This window comes from Chlamydotis macqueenii, chromosome 5, assembly GCF_036417535.1.
Source record: "Chlamydotis macqueenii isolate bChlMac1 chromosome 5, bChlMac1.mat, whole genome shotgun sequence".
NCBI lineage: Eukaryota > Metazoa > Chordata > Aves > Otidiformes > Otididae > Chlamydotis > Chlamydotis macqueenii.
Genome location: NC_141560.1, coordinates 6,922,655 through 6,942,882, shown reverse-complemented (window position 1 = coordinate 6,942,882; position 20,228 = coordinate 6,922,655). Strand labels below are relative to the sequence as shown.

The 20,228-nt window shown below is 45.8% G+C and overlaps 1 protein-coding gene across 1 annotated transcript in view; it reads right to left on the bottom strand.

Moving 5' to 3' along the window:
* The window catches only part of PRKCH (protein kinase C eta), a 119,634-nt gene that overhangs the window by 31,583 nt on the left and 67,823 nt on the right, over nucleotides 1–20,228 (bottom strand). The window contains exon 10 of the mRNA XM_086748192.1: nucleotides 15,436–15,590. Coding sequence (XP_086604318.1) covers nucleotides 15,436–15,590 — 155 coding nt within the window. The remainder of the gene's footprint in view (nucleotides 1–15,435; nucleotides 15,591–20,228) is intronic.

Genomic DNA, 20,228 nt, shown 5'->3' with positions numbered 1-20,228 from the left:
CTAGAAAAAGTATAGAAATGGGACCTGAATAAGGAAGGTCTGTCTTTACACTGCTCATCTCTTCAGTTTTCAGCCCACAGATCTGTCAAGTCCCTGCCTGAGATTCACTGCAACCCAACTAGCATCTCCCCAGCCTGCAGCAGGACACTTTGGCCTCTGCAACGTGGGACCATGGAAGAGGATACCCAGCCGTACCATGTGTCTGCGTCTCTGGGAAAATGCCTCCTGGCATGACTTGGCTTTCTTTGGCACCACACTAAAAGATTGCTTTCCAGCCCAAATATTAGAGTCCTTCCCCCAGTAAACAAGCCAGTCCTTCCATGGGCATCTACAGTCACATCCTTGCAACATGAGGAATCAGTGCCTGTTTCCTTTCATCACCCAATACACAGAGTATCAACTCCAGGGGGGAACTGGGAACTTTGTGTAAGAGAAGCACAAGGGGCATTTTCAGGATAGGAACAGGAATAACGACTAACTTCAGCACGCGGCAAGCTCCAGCTAAGATGGAAATTTGAGGGTGTTACCCACGAGTAGCATGTGCCTTTCAGGCGGCTGATTCAGAGTCAATTCATGCTGTGACTCCATGTGTTCACTCTTCTTTCCAGGACCAGGACACCTTGCTTACTGGAAGGTACATCCAACAACTGTTCTTAACTCACCCTTTTTCAGTCCAACACCACAGACTACAGGACTCAGATTTATTTACTGTTTTAACTGCAGAAGATCTGAAGCTGTCAGGTCCCTCTCACTTATGCAGGCCTTGACTATAGGCTTGACTTTCTTAATTATAAATCCCTTTCTGCAGGAAAAAGACACCACAAACCCTCACTGAAACTTATTTCTAATCTACGGAGACAAGAAACAACAGGAAAACCAGACAGAAGTTTTTGCTGAGAGGTGTGATGACACCACACCAGATCAAAACTCAAAATTAAAGATTTTGTTTCTAAACCTCCCATGTTTACACAGGCCAGAATTGCACAACAATACACATTTTCTATCACAATACAAAGATTAGTCAACATGAAAGTAAGATGTTTTTCGAAACACTCCTTGTCTCTGCTTGCTAAAGGTACACTCAGTTGACATCTAGAGTGCATTGGTTTTTAGCTGATGTCCTCATCAAAGTTTAGCACACCCCCCCTACAAGGCTATATTTTTATTTTGTGGCAGGAAAGCAGTTCTTAATGTTATTGACAAGTTCAGTGGGTTCAGTCTAAAAGTACTTCAAACTTATCTACACAGTCAAGTGCCACTACTCTTAGACCGGACTGCTGTTTTCAGACACTCTCCCCATGAATAAATAATTGATTCAGGACTAATGGAAGACCATAGTGGCTCAGGGGAAGCAGAACAAATCTTTATTGTCCTGAGAAAAAGGAACAATAAGTGAATTATTTTAATTTTAACATGCTGAAATGCATCACCCACAAAAGATACATTAAAGCTAATGAATTCCTGGAACTGTTCTAGATAGGCTACGCAGACAAGGAGCAATAGATGCCCGGTGTCCTCTCTGCACTTTGGGGACACCATATACGTGTGGTTTACCTGTCCTCCATTTCTGCTCTCAAGCAGACTCCACAGTGCTTTACTTTACAAATGGTTTGCAAACCTCTTCATGATTTTGCATGACAAATGATTTCACAGTAGGGTTGTGAGAGCAGAGAACACTGCGCGGGAGATGGTGCTGCAGCGTACTTTCTGCTAGACTGTAACAGGAAAGCAATCACACCATGACAGCGGCCACTTTCACATCAAGATTATGTCCATGTGCATTGGGAATCAACTTTTAAACACAGGGTTACTTTCACTTCCCACCTCACATTGTCCCTGTGGTAACTTGGGAAGCACCACAGTGATACGAATGGAAACTCAGCTTGCTACCTCTCCAGCCAATTCCTTAATTTTGTGCTACTGGTTTTGAATCTCTGCATTTCCACCGTGCGTGCCTGTGTCTCCACAGCCACCCCTGCTATCTGGAACTCAACCCTCAGGCATGGTCCTCTGCTCCCAGATCAAGCACTTGCTGTCACTCCTGGCACCGCCAGCAACCTTCACCATGGCTGGAATGATTCAAACCAGAAGACACCCAACAGGAAGACAATCCTTATCAACAGCCTTTCATTCCCCCACAGCAACCAAAGCATGCTCCCAGAGCAGCTCTGCCCAGACACGGAGCGGGTGCAGCTGACGTCCCTCTGATGTTTGGATGAGGCAGGCTCTGCTCCAGAGCTAATCCAAGCTTCAACAATCAGGCAGAAACACTTTCCAGATGAGCCTGTATGGCAGACTTCTTTGCCAAATGCTTCTCTATCCCAGCTTTCTATCTCAAGGCAAAGTGCTCCACAGCCCAATGGCTCTGGTGTCCACATGGCACCTTCATACCACAGACGTCAGAGCTCCGGCACTGGTGACACATTACTCAAATGTGCGGTGACTTGCTGCTAAACCCAGCAGCCCAGCAAGCAGAGCTTCTCTTTGTCCTTGGTTGCCCTGGGCAGCTGGAGCTTTTTCCGGCACCTGACTAACAACCCTGTGGCTTTCACCTTGTGCGCAGAAATGAGACAGAACGTGGATTCAGGCTTAGCTTCCTCCTGCATCTTTAAAGGAAAACATTTGGGTTTAGCACCACCCAGCCACTAAGGTACCAGCAGGGCTGCTTTTTTTAAGCTAAAGAGAGCAAGGCCTCTCTTTCTGGTGATTTAAGCCTTCTCCTCCAGGAACACGGCCACACCGCATTCCTACCTGAACCTGTTCGTTCATGCCTTGTCTCATCCGTGCTTTTCGGGGCAGCAGGGACATGCAGTGACAGCAGGGAAACCCAGTGCTTCCCCACGTGCTACAACCAGCCTGAGCAGCAAGAGGAAGGTCCTACACATTGCACAGCTGCAGCCTTCGCTTTGGCAGAGGTCAGCACTTTACGTTACTCGTGCCATGAGCAGTTATAGGAACTGAGAGATTTCCCAGGTAACCGGCCAAGCGGCATCATGGCTCTCTGCGGTGCTACCACGGGACTTCAGCTGGCCCTCATCCTCCCTACAGCACCCAAACTCCATTTGCTCGCACCACGCAGTCCCCTGCTCTGCCACACCGTCCCCTTACACAGGCCGAGCCATTCCTAGGATCAAATACCACCCAGATGAGCATGACTGGAAAAATCTTCTCCCGCCCACCCCATGTAAGTCCTACACTGGCCTGTTGTTGGTATAAACCACAGATGACTTCATGACTTTCTGGCACCCACAACCTACATCATCAGCCAGCGAGTGGGACAGGCCGTCTACGCAGGAGAGCGCCTGGGCGAAACCACAGAAGGGTTAACCCTGCAGCGGGCTGAGAGAAAACTAAACCCATACAGAGGACAGGCAGAGGAGCCAGAGGCTGTGACTCACAGGGAGGGGCTTCACAAAACCAGGACCTTCATCGAGGCCCACAGGAATTTCCTTAGGGAGATTCTTCCCCCAGAGACAGGCAAGGGAAGGCGCCTCACCTTTCCCATCACGGAGCGGATCCGGTGACTGCCCTGCCAGGAGAGGAATCGCTATTGTCCGGCCGATTGTTTCCAGTCTGGCTAAAAATGGGATGACAGGAGACTAATTGCTTCGCTGGAGAAAAAAAAAACCCCAGTCTGGAGTGACCGAATTATTTTGTAGACTGTTGTTTGGGTTTGTTTCCATCCTGGCTTAAAGAGCATTAATGACTTCAGTTGCAGGAGGATGGGGGGAGGAAAGCCATTAGGGTGAGAACATGATCCACACAGACACCTCCTGCCCAGCACACGCTTCTGCCTCAGACAACCTCTACAGCCCTGCTGGCAAAGGGCATCGGGTCCATTCGTCTATCTCCCTCCTCTGTCCCTTCAGAATGAGGAAGGTGGCTGAAAGCAAAGGGAAACATTAAGTTTTCCTTTTTAATCCGCCTGACTGGAAGTGCCAGCCTTCCCGCAGCTCAAATACTTCAGCATCCTAGCTATGCTTGGCAGCGGCTCCAGAAAAACCGCTGTCCCTTCTCAGTGGCAGGGGAACAAAGGGAAAATGTCCCAAAAGAGCGGATGCTCCAGGAGAAAGCAGTAGAGCCCAAAGCCTGCAAAATAAAGTTTGTTTGTTTTGCTTGCAGAAGCCACGTTGAAACTTCTGAGACTACTTCTGGTGTCCAGAGAGACAGGATGAAACCTAACGCCAAGACACGTAATTAATGCTGAAATCCTCCCTTACATAACAGTGCCTGGGACGCAGCCGCTTACTTGGCCAATGTTGTGAATGGCCCTGCCAACACAGGCTAAGGAAAAGCCTGCGAGCGAGCAGTGCCTGTCCTATACCCAGTGGTTACAGGCATCCTTACGTACTCATCACTGTGGGCTTCAGGGAATTAGGGATGAGGAGCCTATGGGAATTACGTGCTCACGTTTATAAAAAAACTCTACTGAAGAACAGCCATCTTCTAACTGCATGTATTCCTCAGCGAACAGGAGAACATCCTGAACCACCCCAAACTACAGCAAGCTCTCAAGGAAGACTCAAGTAGAGCAAAGACTTGGAAATATTAGGAGCTCCCCTGGAGAAGAGGCGAAGAATTTCAGCACAAGTCTGGTTGTAAGAAAGTGAAGAGAAAGTAGAGAAGGCTTTCAGTCAGTCAAACAATAACTTCAATCAACCTGTCCTAAACATGACAGAACATGGAGATATCTGATACTCCATGCCACATTTAAGTCATGCAGGGGTAACAGCTAGGCCTCCAGAAATCATTACTTAACATTCCCTCCCTTTCACACGTTTCACAAGTCCAATGTTGGCTTACTGGTTCATGGCAATAGCTGGAAATTGCCATCTTGCCTCCAGGCCAGTGGGGATCCAGAGATGCCACTGGCTGATGCTGGGAAGCAGCATCCAACAGCTCTGGCAGACACTTCTCCTGACTGCTCTGTAGTTTGGGGAAAGCTATCAGTCCTGAAGGACCCCAAAGGCAGCTGTGACTGGAGATGATGAGGTGCAGTAAACAGGGCAGGCTGCGAGACAGTTTTCCATTAGTTTTATCACACAAAATACCTGTGTTTCCCCCTGGGGCTATCCCCGTCAGGGCAGTCACCAATTTGAGCGAGCAGTGCAATTCTGCTAGATCAAAAGAGCATAGGGGGACGTGCAACACAGTAACTCTCCACTCATTAATCAGACTTCAGCCCACTTGAGCTGCAGACGTCTTGTGGCTTCAGAGGTTCAAAAATCAGCCTCACTTTTCTCTGACTCCGTTCCAAAACATCATGACTTCCAACAAGAAGCACAGGTTAGTATTGCCCTTCTGAAAGCAGACAGAAAATATGTTTCATGTGGCTCAGTCACAGATAAAAGCTATCTCTAACAGATACAGTGCAATAAAGGCTTATTTGGGCATTTCCTCTTTGTGTAGGGACAAAAAAGAATCATGATTTCAGGAATGAGTTACACTAGTCCCATCTCAAACCCACCACCAGCAGACTTGCTTCCATCGATTGGACATCACAATTTCCAAATTAACTCTGCAGTTCAAGGCGTCAGTTGGACTGGCTGAAGCTTTGCTGGCTTGCTGCATCCCAAGGAGCACAAAGGAGACCAAGAGCTGTAAGCCACCCACAGGGGTTGGCCCTGGCCCCAAAGAGACCCCAGCCGGAGCAGGACCAGCAGGACCAGCTCATGCTCCGTGCTGATGCAAGGGTACGGTGGCTGGGCAGTGCTGTGCTCTGACCTTCGCAGTGGGTGGGCTGTCTGTTTGGGAGCTTGGCCAGCTGGCAATAGTCAGAGCAGCTCCTTGGCTTTCTCATTTATCAAGGCTGGGCAGAGAAGCAAGGAGCAGGAGCAAGCTGCCAAGATTTTTGCTCCCTTCTGTGCTCAACAGTGGCTGAAGGTAGAAATTCTGGCTGTAAAGCTGCTATTTGGGCACCGGGTTTTGATCTAGTGATATGAAAAGTACTGAAATGGGGAGCTTCAGCTAGGAAGAACGGTTATAAAGGAAGAGGAAAAATTAAAGAGATGGTGCAGGCAATGGGAAAGGCTAAATAAGATTATAAGATTGTGTCAAAATCCCCAAAATATAGATAAGTATACAATTCCTCAACTTATGGTCACGATATACTGACAAATAGAAATACAAAGCACACTAATTCAGCTTTTAGCCACAAGTCAGCACAGACACAGGACCTTGCTACATTTTTATACCCAGGTAAATGTCAAAAGCAACGTAATCAGATCCAGAGAAGGGAAGAGAAAACCCGAAGCCTGCATGCTAAATGTCACACCAACTCGGACTCTAACATGGGTGGGTGCCACAGAGCCTGCGTGCCGAAACGTGCTGCAGCCTCGCTACAGGAGCACACGCAGGCTTATTTGAAAGCCCATGAAGAGTTTGAAGGGATCACTTGGAATAATCACATGGAATCACATGGAATAATTTCTCCCTATTACCTTGTGCAGCTAACCCTGCTTTTCCTTATATCCCCCCCTCCCTGTCCCCTCTTCCAGCCCCCTTCCTTTTCCAGCACAATAAACAAAGCAGCCATGACCCACTTTGACAAGGCACCATGTCGCTGCTGCCTTCCCCAAAACAGCATAGATCAGAAATGGTTCAGATGAAAACATTGGATGGACTTTTCCACAGCAGTATGCCTGGATTAGACGTCTAGTTAGTAAATAAGCTCTCCTAGCTGGAAGTAGTTTTCCTGATTCATGAGCACTTCTCTACTACGCTGCCAAGAGATTTGTGAAAGCAGCTCTAGCTGTTAATAATAAATTGCACTTGTGAAACTTTAATTGATTCAGAAGAAATCAGCTCAGCGCTGTGGAGGATCTCTGTGGGTTTGAATATATCACACCTTGTACATGGTTGAGACTTGAAGGCTTGCTCCCATTTCCATTGTCGTCAGCTGGAATACCGCCACCTGCTTTAGTGGAATAATAATCGGGTAATACAATTCGGAGCCTAAATTGTGCCTTTAGGCACAGCCTCATAAAAGGGGAGGTTCTCCATCCTATTAACAGCAAAGGTGTTATGACTCAGAGGCCAAATGATGAGTAACGCTTTCCCCTCGCTCCATGGGAACCGGCTTCACAACCTGCACCCTGGCTCGCACCAGCGGCTCACTGCAAGCCCCAGCACCAGCTCGGCTGGCACGCGAAGGGCAGAGCTGTGCCCACCCTCCTGCCCAAGGTACCGCCGGCAGAACATGGAATTTTCTCCCACAGAAATTTTGAATTGTAAACCAGACAAGTATTACTGCAGTGTTACCGTGTAATTGTTGAAATTTTCTACTGTGTTATTATCTTTAGATTTTTTTATTATTATTTATTACTGTTATTATATTTAGATTATTCATTGTTACAGGCAGCTGATTACTTTGAACCAGAATCTAAAGATGAGGTGTTTCAGCTGCATCATTGGTGTTAGGAGTTGCTGGGTGACTTTACAAAATCCCTCTGTTTGCATGAAACCGGAGTACCTACACACTCACTGGCTTAAAGAACAAATTCTAAATATTGAGATTATTGACAGAGGAAACATCAGGTGCTGATCTTGCTACAGCGAGAAGAATAAGTCAAATTCTCCCCGGATAGCTACCGAAGTTGCTGCAGGCCAAGTATGTCAACAACACAGACTTTCTCATCGTCTCCCTTACATACAGAGCAGCTTCGCTCGCTGCAACACGTCACGTTGCGAGAAATCTTCCGTTTCAGCAAGTCAGAGGGAGCAGATGCAACAGCATTTTGTTGGCATAATCTCTGTCTTAAAAAATTGTACAAAACATTTATTAAGGTGGACAGAGACCTTTTCCTCGGCTATAGGTATCAGCCTCCCTAATGCTAACTGAGGGCTCATATTCTCTGACATTAATACTGAAAGCTTCCCCAATTCAAGGTGGGTACAAAGATCAACAAAATGACTGGATTAACGCTGGGCAATTCTGGAGATCTCAGAGCAAAAGTTATCAAAATTTGGCCCTTAAAATCATAGGCCTGAATGCCCTTGATATCAGGGAACATGTTAAAAGCCAGATGAGCAGTTCTGGCAAACAAGGTAGCACAAATACTTAGGGGCTGTTTTTAAAAATAAATTTTACATAACATCTTAAAAATTATTTCAATTTTCATTTTTTTCTCCTTCTTATGACCTTCACACCTTTAAAAAAGAATGAAGAGGGCAGGAAACATAGAAAAAACGGTCTTTTTATAGAAAAGTTTCTTAGTTTCAGAAGTTCTAATGTAAATATTCCCAGGCACTCTGAGACTTAAAGACTGAGTCTAATTCTGGGCTCCTTTCTTTAAGAACTTGGCTGTAATTGTCAGATGTAGCTATTTCTTAAATTGCATTGTCATGCTTTTTAATTGCGAAATACCTCCATAAGGATGTATCAGTCACCAAAAGAATGGCAGAACAGAAGTCCTGTCTAATCACTTATCCCCTCCACGGGTGAGCAGTGCTGCTTATTTTTATCGCCCCAGTGCCAGAACTCCCAGCTAACACCAAGCTCTCATTTCAAACGTTCGGTAAATGAGAGTCCATGCCTGTAACACCGTAATACACAAATTATTATATGCAAATATAACAACTACACCAAAGGAGAACAGTGAAAGTAGGAGGGACCTGCCTTTAGGTAGAGGTTATCCAGCCTTGGGGCAGGTGGATGGACCAGACAAACTCTTGAGGCCCCTTCGAGCTTTGGTTTTTAATGATTTATACAGACTCATTATGTGCAGGGTTTGCAGGTTTCAAACCAATCCCTTTAAATATCCATAAAGGAAAAGTAGACAGCAGCAGAGCCAATAACTTCTGTAGGCTATTCAGTAGTCCTTAGTCATGTGGAAAGTTGCATTAAAGTTCACAGACTATATACAGTGGAGTCAATGGGGCACAGAGATCTGATATGTGGATCTCAAAACAGGACAGCTCTTCGTAAGCATAACTGTAAATCAGGACTAAACTGTCCTGCACGGTGACTGATTAAACATGACATGGAAACGTGAGAGGCTGGGTTTTTTTTCTCTGCACTTTCCATTTGATCAAGTGCAGAGAAACAACCCTTTAAACACTGCATGCCAGAGGCTGTAAAAGAGCCCAGCTTGCAAGCGTGCTACAACCGCATTTGAGTGGAAAACAATGTGGAAGATGCACTGTCTAGAAGCACAAATCAGTCTACACGAGCTGTTGACTGTCAGATAAGATAGCCACAGACACTACTACACTCCTGACCCCGAGAGACATTCCTTTATATTTTCTAAAGCTGAATGAAGCACTTCCAGGGACGCCAGCATGAAAATTTCTCTTCTGCACTAAGCAGTTGTTGTAGGGACAGGGCTGTTGGTATGCTATTCTGTGCCAATTTGCAGCTTTTAGCTGATTTGCTTCACTTATTCACCGTAAAATCAGCTTATATATCATTCTTTCCGCTCTTCTCAGAACACAGCATGTCCTTTATTTTGTCCTGCTTACTCTCGCCTTCAGGGTGCCAATCCAGGAAAGCGCCAAGTCTAGGAGCTCTCCTGAACTGAGGTGTTGAAGCGATAGGGACCAGACCCCACAGCTGAAGTTATGGTGCTCCATGGAGCAGAGACTCAGTCCCGTTTTGGTGCTGGCTGAGCTGTTTCCCACCCTTTCCTCTTGGATGCAAACACCACGCCTCGGCCTGCATGTAGTCAAACTGGGCGGGGGGGGGAAGCGTGAGGCATCAAATCCAGCAAAGCCTACCTACAGATGCATCTGCTGTAGCACAGTCAAGCAAGAACTTTCAGAAAAGCTTAAAACCACCTTATTTTAAAACAAAAGACTTATCTTTATTTGCTAAGAAAACAAAGCCACGCATAGCACCTAAGCAAACCAAGGATAATCCCTGGAGAGCCCCCCAGCCAGTTTGCCCGGCAGGGCACTGCTGGTATCAGTCACAGATCCAGCCCAACTGCTAATTTACCTCCCTGGGGAAAGCCCCTTGACTTCAGGGGAAACAAGATCTGGTTTCAGATGTGAAAAAGGGCATGAGATGAGAATAAACAAAATCACCAGTTGCCAAAAAAAAAAAAAAAAAAAAACCAAACCCCAAAAAACCAACAGAGAGAGAAGAGGAGGGATCCCATGCCTACCATGTTCTGACCCATGGAAAAGGCAAGCAGCACACGCAAAAGAGCTGCTCTGTTAACAGTGGCTCAGTGTAATTAGGAAAGGCATTCAGCTTCTGTTTTCAGCATGTGATTTTTAATTGATTTTTCTGAAAGAAACTTTAGTGTTGTTTCAGTTAGTAAGACTCTTTCCAGCAAAACTGGTCTCTGTAAAAGGTTTATGTAAACCTTCCTCCACGTGTCACAGACTTACTGTTTGAACTGGTCGGGAATTAACCTGTTGCAAAAAACTCATTCCCTATAAAAGCCAACAGTCCCGAGACACACAGCCACAGACCTGAGGGGTCTCCTACCCTAAGGAAAGGTGATGATTTCAGAGACCTGGCCAGTATCCAGCAATCTTTCCAGATCCCAGAGAAGGCAGAGCTTTTCCCTGTCATACAAGAGCACCACACACATAAAGGTGACGCCTTCAGATAACACGCAGAAAAGTAAACACTTGCTGTTAATAAGCCCATCATGTTTTCCTCAAGAGCTAGTGTTCAGCCCCAAGGTAAGGCCATGTTCTCATCTGGATACCTGCATAATTATCTTTTGCCTTCTAAAGGGACCACGCATCCTCTTAAATACAGTCAAGTTACGGGACCTACTTAATAGTTTGCCACCTTTTATCTCAGTGGCTGGTGCCACATCAGAGCACGGGGACTTTGTGCACACCGTCCCACTTTCAGAGGTGAGAGGGAGCACAAGCAGACGCCGAGCATCTCTGAAAGGGCCAGTTGCATTAGAAAAATCAATACAGACACAAAAGGCAGTGGAACAAGTTAACTAGCATGAGCCCTCAGGATAAAACCAAGGTTCTTTGGCCAGCCAACGAGTCCTTCTCCCAAGCTCTCTAGCTCAGTCTTTCAGCTCACCTGGCTCTCAATCAGCTATATTACCTACATGCTACACTACCTATGCCCTTAACAATTTATCTGCCACTGTACTGCATGCCATATCACCTCTGCAGGTAGCTGGGACATGTTCTGAAAAGTGGCTATCTCAGCCCACGCGTCCTACCAGTGAGACACATTTGCAGGGGGAGAGAAAGAAGGTTTGTCATAAAAATCAAGACCATGCCATTAGGTTGGGTTGATTGCTCCATGTTGCCTGTAAAAAGGCCGTTATCCTTCTGAAACATAAAAAGTGTGCAGAGTAAACCCCTAGACCTCCTCCTCTGCCACCCTGCCCCCCTCAACAACAAAGTTTAAGAAAAAATTTGCATTTGACTTCATTATGCAGATAAATGTCTCTATTGAGGGATGCCATGTAGGTGACCTTGGCAAGTAGACCCAACCACTAGCAAAGCTGTACATCCACCTATGCAAAGGTTTGAATTTGAGGGCAGCAGCGCAGACCAGCCATTCTTACAGTAATGCTACATGGAAGAAAAAGTCCTACTTTTAAAATAAACCCATATAATCATCTACTACCTCTTTGCTTTTTAGAAGACTACAAGCGGACTAGCTCACATCCATTGAGTAAGCCACTGTGCAATCCAATACTGCTCAGATGTGCATGCTGATTTGTTTTGTTCCCAGCATGCACAGAAACCAAAACATGCTTCCCCTTTCCTGGGAACTGCTGAACTGGAAAGTGAAAGTCAGGAAGAGCTGCCTCAAGAAAAATAGCACATACAGGCTCTAGACAAAAATCATAAACCAACCTACCCGCCTGCAACAAGACCCAGCACACTATTTTCCCTTATAAAGCTTAAGGAAAGTAGCAGTGCAAGAATACCGCCCTCTGAGCAAAGATTTTTATTTACAACAGCTTTGATTATCACCTAACTTTTTCAAGGCAACATACAGGGGGGGCTGATCCAAAAGATGTCCTTGTCCTACTCCTCTGCGGGTGCACAATATACTATGATGTGACATGTTGAAAAGCTTGCTTTCAAGGCTGGATTCATTCTAGTCCTACTCTCTGTATGATGGGATAAGGAACCACACTGTACTTGTCGGCATTTTTTTCAGGAAGCAACTATAAATAGGCACTGCTGAGTTGACAGCTAAACCTCAGCTTAGGCAAGTTAGAGATGTTTCCTTGATAAGGCCAGAAAGCCGTATCTCCCTTTGCAATGTTGCAAATGAAAAATAAATAATAATAATAAAAAAAAAGCTGTGAAACTGAAACCTCTCTTTTAAAATACCCACATGTACGTTCACGTGACTTCTGTTCTGGCCAGGGCTTAGTAACAGAAAGCAGACTTTCGTCAAAGTGAGAAGCAAACTTACTGAAAATTTCAGTTGCGTCATGAAAACTATCCTGTGAGAGCACCAATCCAGCAGCAAGCCTGGTTTTGATATCAGAAAGTCACACATAACCAAAATATACCATCTGCCTCAGGAACCCCATTCTCATGGACTCACAGCAGCGATTGTAGAAATACTGCACTATGACTATTTCAAATTATGTATACGCAGCCGGAAAAAGAATCAATAAACACTTGATTTTAGCCATTACCAGCATTGTCACTCCAGACCAAAGTGACACATTTCAGCTGTTTCTCAAAGAACTTCCAGTGGTGGCTCTCAAGCCTCTCTGGTATTTCCAAAGAGAGAAGACCCAGCTTTTGGCAGCACTTGTGGCAAAAGCAACTTGACTTACCAGAAGAATGCCCATTGTGTCGGTAAATGCAGATTCTCTCCTGAACTGCTTAATCTTGAAGGGGGCAAGGAAAAATGCAGTATTATTATGTTTTAGTTTAGCCCAGACGAAAACCAATCAACCCAGGGCATTTGAGGCCAGCCACTCTCTTACTCAATTGATCCTAGGAATCCAGAAGGAAGCAGCACACTGAACAGCTTGTGGCAAAACACTTTCTGGTCAGGCTTTTCCTGGCATCTCTCCCCCTTACTCCCAGCTTCCTAAGCAAGCACTCACACTCTAATCGTAAAATCTCCAAACGGTCTTACACAAGTGCAGTGATTCCCTTCTGAGTATCTCCTTCCATCCTGCAGACTCCCTCCTAGAGCCCGGTGTTCGTGACCCAACAGAAGCAACCTCAGCTCAGCACAGCCACAGCCAGCAGCTCTCTCCTCTTACATCCTCCAGAACGGAGTCACCTCGACTAATTTTAAAAAAAACAAGTCATTCCCCTGCAAATCTGCCCCGTGCAGCTGAAGCTACCTGACTCCACAGCTCAACCAGTTTCTCAACAAGATCAAAGCCTGTGCAGCTGTTCAAGGAGCTTTTCAATTACTCTTCCAGTTTCCATCATGAATTACGGCAGCACTTGAAGAGTGTCAAAACGCAGAAGGATCGATTACTCCTGCCCTGTGACAGGCAGCAGGCCGGGGGACACGACAAGCTGTAAGCACAGTGGCATTACATTATGCACAGACACAGTTTTGCTGCTGAATGATTGACAATAACTACTGGATGTCACTATTTTAAGGATAATGTCATTTGCGTAATTATCTGGCAGGGTCTCTCTTCAGCGGCTGGCATTATTCACAAGGGAAGAATTAGACTGAAATCCAGTTGTAGAGTAAGTAGATTTGCTATTCCGTGCAGACAATCACAGTGCTTTAGAAGCTGAATACATACGATATATATCACTAGTAATTTTCATACTCTCAGGACCTGGAGAATATTAAAATAACACTCCTTCTCTATTTCACTCTGCCACATATATCATATGATTTCATACTTAAAAATAATTTAATATTCTCTGTCCTCACCTGACCATCTGTTTGTTACTGGAGCTCAAGCTAGGAAGAAAAAGAGACATTGCTTTTACTTGTTTTATCCTATCATCTCACCATCAGATAGGAAAGTTTTCCCCACACAGCCCCTGGCCCTCTGGCCACTTTCACCCTCAGCCATTCTGGTTTTAGTGTGTTCAAATCAGGGTTTATCTGATACGGGACAACACACTACTGAACACAGGACTGCACTGCCTGGGTGAAACAATGCAAAGTTTAACCAAATGGCACTTGGCCCAACCCATAGTCTGAAATGGTACAACAGAGCCTGACTGGGAGTAAAACCGGTCCCATCCTGGACTCAGGTGTGGGTCCCAACTGTACAAGTGTAACCCAGCAGCAAAAAGAGAGAGCTGACATTATTCCTTGCAGTGCTGACATGCCACAAGTGAGACTGAGCAGGGCTACAGCAGACAATACCCAAATACGTATGCTTTGCCGGTAACAGCATCCAAAGAAAAACACTGACTGTTCCTCTTTCCCAGTGCTCTGGGCAAGAGAATGTTCTGTAAAGCATGTCAGAAAGAAACCTTTCTATATAACCAGACTGTCTCAGTGCTGACATCTCCCTGCTCTGGCTGTCTTGTTCCACCCTAGGGAGGTCTTGCTCTGCCTCTGGCTCACGTGGGAAGATGCTTGTTGAATGGTCATCGTGGTCAGGGAGGCCTCTGCAAAGCAGAATGGCTGCTTGACCCATGCTGACTGGTCCATGCCTTGATCCTTGAGCTGACAGTGGAGCCCTTTGGCAGTACAGAAGGGAACAAATATAACCAAACTGCACATGGGAAACAGCTTCCTGAAAACAGCCTTGAGACCTGGGAGCGGAGGCTGACGCTGGGAGGCAATGATGCTCCGATCCTGTTGCAAACACAAAAACGCCAGACATGGACAGGAAGGGAAAAGCACCTGCAGTGGGATCATGGCAGGAATAAAAAGACTTTTAATGGCTGAGCTGAGTGGCGCTGCACAGGTCTGTCAAATAGATAGGGTTTAAACACAGGCTCGTAGCTAATAGAGGGAAACAAAGAGGCTTGGGTGTAACCAGCACATATTAGCCTTTAAATAACAAGGCAAAGAGTGGCAAAAGCAACTGCTCCTTGTATTTACCTCCTAGAAAATCTAGGAAGGTTTCGCTTCATGCCTCTCCCTTTGTCATCAGTTTGACGTGCTCTACAGTGGCAAGACAGGCCCAGAGCAGCACTGTGGAGGCTCCTGTCAATCAGCAGCTAACGCCCAGCAGCCACGCAGGCACCTGAGGTGCAGACCAGGGGCAGTTCTGGGGCTGATATAAACCAGTTACATGACTTGACACCAAGGCAAACTCCAGCCCTTGTGCCTCAGAAGGAAAACCTGTTTTCCTACATGCTTGCACACACATCATAGGACGACCCTCCCTGTAGTCAATACTGGAGCCAGAAATTTCACTCCCTCCTGGAAGTGGGAGCACCTTAGACAATGTGCAGGGGGAAAGTGGAGGTACTGTTATCCCAGCTGACTTGTTCCTGGTAGGCAGCAAGTGACAGTTATTTATTCAAGCAGAAAACTCAAGCTATCATCTCAGCCATAGGGTTCAGACAAAGAGAAGGAATGAATGCAGAGCTCACCGATAAATGATGCCTCTTTCATGGAGAAACATAAGGGCTGAAATAATTTCTGCAGCATAGAATCGGGCCCGATCTTCATCGAAGCGACGCGACTTCTGAATATGGAACATCAAGTCCCCGCCATTTACGAACTCCATCACAAAGAACAGACGATCCTTCACACACGCAAACACAACAGATATGAACAGCATTAATCATATCCTCTGACAGGCTTAGCAAATTCTAAGTAAAACTATTATCTCCCAAACAAAAACAGATTGAGTACCCATGAGATATTCGGGGGAAAAAAAAAAAAACCTGATTTTTTCAGAAAGATTAAGTCAATACCAGGAAGATCCATTAATACCTCCTTGCCCTGCACTCCTCCCAAAAATTTTGCCCCCAGTCATGAAATGAATTCCTGTTCACATGTGGCTTGGGCATATCAGTAGGTGTGTGCTCATCACTAACCAGTTCCCGTTGGGTTTCCCGACCTGTCCTTAGCCTGAATCAGCAGAGGATGATAGTCCTTTAACAGCATGCTCTGAGTTGAGTGAGAAATCTGTAAAAAGTCACTTGCTCCCTAGGGAACACCTCAGATCTCTGGGGGAAGATGCTCCATAACATGATGTGCATAACCAGACTGCTCACAGACCGCAGCTTCACCACGACAGCCCACGACAACGTTGCCTCCAGGGTATCTCAACACTATTTCTGGGGAATGTGCATTGTTTTCCAGAATGGGATTTCCTGTCATGCGCTTGCATGGCAGCTGCTTTTCAGCCCCTCAGATTTGAGCTTTCCTCTGATTAACCTGTAGAGACCTCTGGCTGATGAAGGAACTGATAAAGGTGACATACAGACCAAGGTTTCTGTTGGGCAGAAAAGCAACATGTTTGATAAAGTTCAGGTCTTTAACCACAGCTGCTGGTCTCTGAGGTTTCCTTTTTGGCTTTGTTCTGGCTTTTGCAGATGTCTACAGACAGGGACACACTTCCTTAAGCTGCATGCTCAACAGTCTGGATAAGGGTTTAGTGCACGCAAAAGGGGTGCTCGCTTAATTGTGAGAGGAAGGGACACACGGTGATTTGTCACAAAACTAAACCCTAGAATTGCTGCAGTCTGGTTCAAAAATTTCCCCTAGCAACTGTTTCAGGGCATTCAGTACTGATTGTTTCAGTTTTACTCTGAATATCAGGAACAAGCAGACTGGAAAGCAGGCATACAATTCAGTTGAGACCGGTCAGCCTTTAAATGGTACTATTTGACCTTCTTTCCCCACCACCCCTTCCCAGGTCCGACATTATTTATCTAGAAGCTAGTTTTAAACCTCTCTAAGTTTAAGAGGATAAGCATTGTTATGCTCCACTTTCTGGCAGCCAGCCAGCTGGAAATGACTACTGGTATTAACATCTTGAGATGCACCCAGCAGAAGAAAAGCAACCAGGAATCCTTTCATTTCTCTCTGGATATGAGCAGGAAAGCATCCGGCTCGTGACAGATGAGGACAGCTTGCTTCTCATCACCATCCTGGGCTCTGCTCAACAGCTCCTTCTGAGCTCCTTCCAGAAGCTGAGATGGATGTGTTGCCAGCAATCTCACAATACTACAGCATGTAGCACCAAGGCTACGTGTTAAGTGCTATCTCCAGTCCATATAAACAACAATACTTCATTGTTCCACTCTGCCTTTATTATAGGGCTGCTGAAAACACCCAAGCTGGCTCATCTACAGCAGCGGTCTAAGCCAGAGCAGCACAAACTGTGCAAACCCACCAGCAACCTTCAGCCCAAGTCAGACCTCGACCTCTAATGCCACATCTTCACTCCAGTTGGTTAAGCTGAGTCTGGCTATGCCGTGCCTACCTGTTCAGCAGCCCTTCCTCCAGCTACAGCGTAGATATCGCCTTTGCCTTGCCAGCCAGGCCAGCTTTTACATCACCTTGTTATTCTTTCCTGCCTCCTTCCTCACTGATCTCTCCACATGACACGTGCTTATCTAGTCAAGCTTGTCCAGGCATCTCTTCAAGTCTGTGCTTAAAAAAGAAATCCCTCTTGCCAGATCTCCAACAGGAAGTAATTTAGTTTACCAGCAACCTGACGAGGGCTATGTGTGTGTTTACTTATGTAAGTAATAGATATGCCTGTATAAACATGCATACAGTTAGGTGAACACGCATCTATTTTATACTCCTTCCTTAAAGGTGAGCTTCAGGGAAACAAAGTTAACTCTTCCCATCTTAAAACATACACATCCTGCTTTTCCAGTGCAAAACTCTACAGCCCATCTCAGACTTCCGGATGTACCTGTCTGTACTATGATGCTTGAAGGAAGATACTACCTCTTCTTTCTCAAATGCTCAGGTGAGCACAGAAACAGCAGTTTTAAAATCCACATCACTACTGTCATCGAACTGGCAGCTTTTTGTTACAAACTGCTCTTGGTTCAGACTAACTGCAAACCTGAGCAAGCGTCACTGCATGAGTTCTACGGTGCTCACAAGGGTAACAGCTAATGCCTCATCCCCATGGTCTCACTTCACAGGTCAAGCATAAATATGGATTATTTAATTACTGAACCTCTCCCATCTAGGCCTAACAGAACTTTGGACTATCTTTTTTTTTTTTTTTTTTTTTTTAAGATGTCCAGCTAATTATCTGTCCAGTTTCCTAACACTTTGAAATCCCATGGTGTTGCAGAAGAGAAGAGCAAGATGGGTAATTACAACTTATTTGTGCATCATTACAACTTATTTGTGCATCAGCTGCTACAGACCTGGCAATAATTATCAGAAGGATCAGCACTAATGACCACCCTTTGGGGACCAGGATCTAAGAGCCAAGCAAGGTCTTCCACTTTTATTCTGAAGCAAGGCCATCAGCTTACCAAACTGCAAAGACCAACCACTCTCCCAGGAATCACTGAGAAGTAAAAGAAATAGTGGTATCTTACAAAAAAAAAAAAAAAAAAAAAGACACTTTGCAGCGGGCAGAATAAGAGGGATAAATAGCTGAAAAAGGGGTCAGGAAAAGGAAATCTTAAACCAGCAGACAGTTGAGATGCTTGCCAATTTTCCCTGACTTAGAGTTATGTGCCTCCTTTGTTGGGGACTACCAGCAAGAACTGGGAGGAGCTGAAAGCCCGAGTGTTTCTTGACAGGGCTTAATGCTGAAATCCTTGCATTCCTGTTTCTCTATTTTGCATTGCTCAGAAGTCTTCTCTGATCTGCTATCTCCATTTGACGTCGGCAAAAGTAAGAAAAGAGCATTTGAGTCAACAGGAAACGGTGACGCAAAAGCCTTCACAGCAGCGGCAGCCACATGAGGAAATCACATTGCAGCATTTCTGGACTGGGATCGAGATGAATAAAGTAAAGCCACAGAGCAATTGTTACTGTAAATTAAAGAAACACTTGTGGGAAACAAATAAACTCTGTGAGATCAGGTGGGCTCATTTCAAAGCTGGCCTACATTTAGAGATTAGCCCTGCCAATTTCAGTGCAAGAGAACTGTTTGTTGGGGTTTATAAAACTTATTTGTTTAAATTTCAGTTTTCCATCCCTATTTCTTCACCTGTTAGGAGGGCAGAGGCTGTTGGAAGCACATACTATGTCCTCAGGACAGGGTTTGATAAAAATTACATACACTTGCATTATTTGTTTGTTGTCTTAGCGGGGTTTTGTCTTTAGGTGGGGCTTGAAGAGAGTCCCTGACTGCAAAAGCCACTGGGTGGGACAATTCACATACTGGTTACTGCCCCTTGCAAACACAGGCACCCACTGAAATCCAACTCAAACATCACTTCAGAGCTGGTGAGGACAAAGGGCTACAGTAAAGCTCTTTTGAACTCCTTCATCACCAGAGGGGGGAAAAAAAAATAAAAATCCAGATTTCATTAAAAGAGTATCCTTTCCCTCCCCATGCCCAGAGAAGGCAGTTAACTTCCACCCCCTTCTAGATAAGAGTCATAGCTGATGACCACATACAACCCACAGAAGACCAAAGACCTCTGAAGACAGGGTGAGAGCTAGGGTGAGAGCTAGGGTGAGAGCCTCACCTCCGATCACAGGCTTTCACCTTAAGTAAATGGGACAGGGCAGCACCACCGCCCCGGTTCAGGCAGCGTGGAGGGAGTAGATGGGAAAAGACAAGCGTTTCCTATGTGCAGATATGGAAGCAGATAACAGCAAAGCTGCCTTCTCTGCCTGCCAGCCTGCAAGAGCTGCTGTGCCAAGGGCAGCATGGATGCGAGAGGGGACTTCTCTTGAGAGAGACATTAGTGGAGTTTCAGAAGACCCACTGGAAAATGCCAACGGGGCCTCTCCAGCCTCCAGAGCCACCAGGAACAGGCCTGGACAAGCTCTGCACATCCCCATCTCAGCAGAGCTCTCCTAGATGCTGCTCCTGCCCACGCTGATTCCTCTGCAGGACCAGGGGCTGAGATGCCCGACCAAGGACACATCTCAGCAGTAATTTCACCGAAGCCTTCTCTTTAGCTGACAGCTGCCCTATAAGGCAGAATCTGGAGGACATGAAGACCTGGCTAAACACAGTTTAGAGCAAGGGTCCAATTTTTCCCCTAAAAAAATCGGCCTGGCTCAGGAATGCTGCTAAGTTTGCATTTCATCTTTCTGGAAACAACTCATGCGCACAACTCCTTAGAAAATCAGCTTTGGGCTCCATCTGAGTTCACGGAAGCCAAAGGGTTTCCCCAAGAAAACACTCATTTTTCCACTTTTTTGGCAGTTTATGCTTGCAGAGCAGAAGGCAGGCTTTCAAAATTATCTCCATACAGAGGCAGCTGTGTCACCGCTT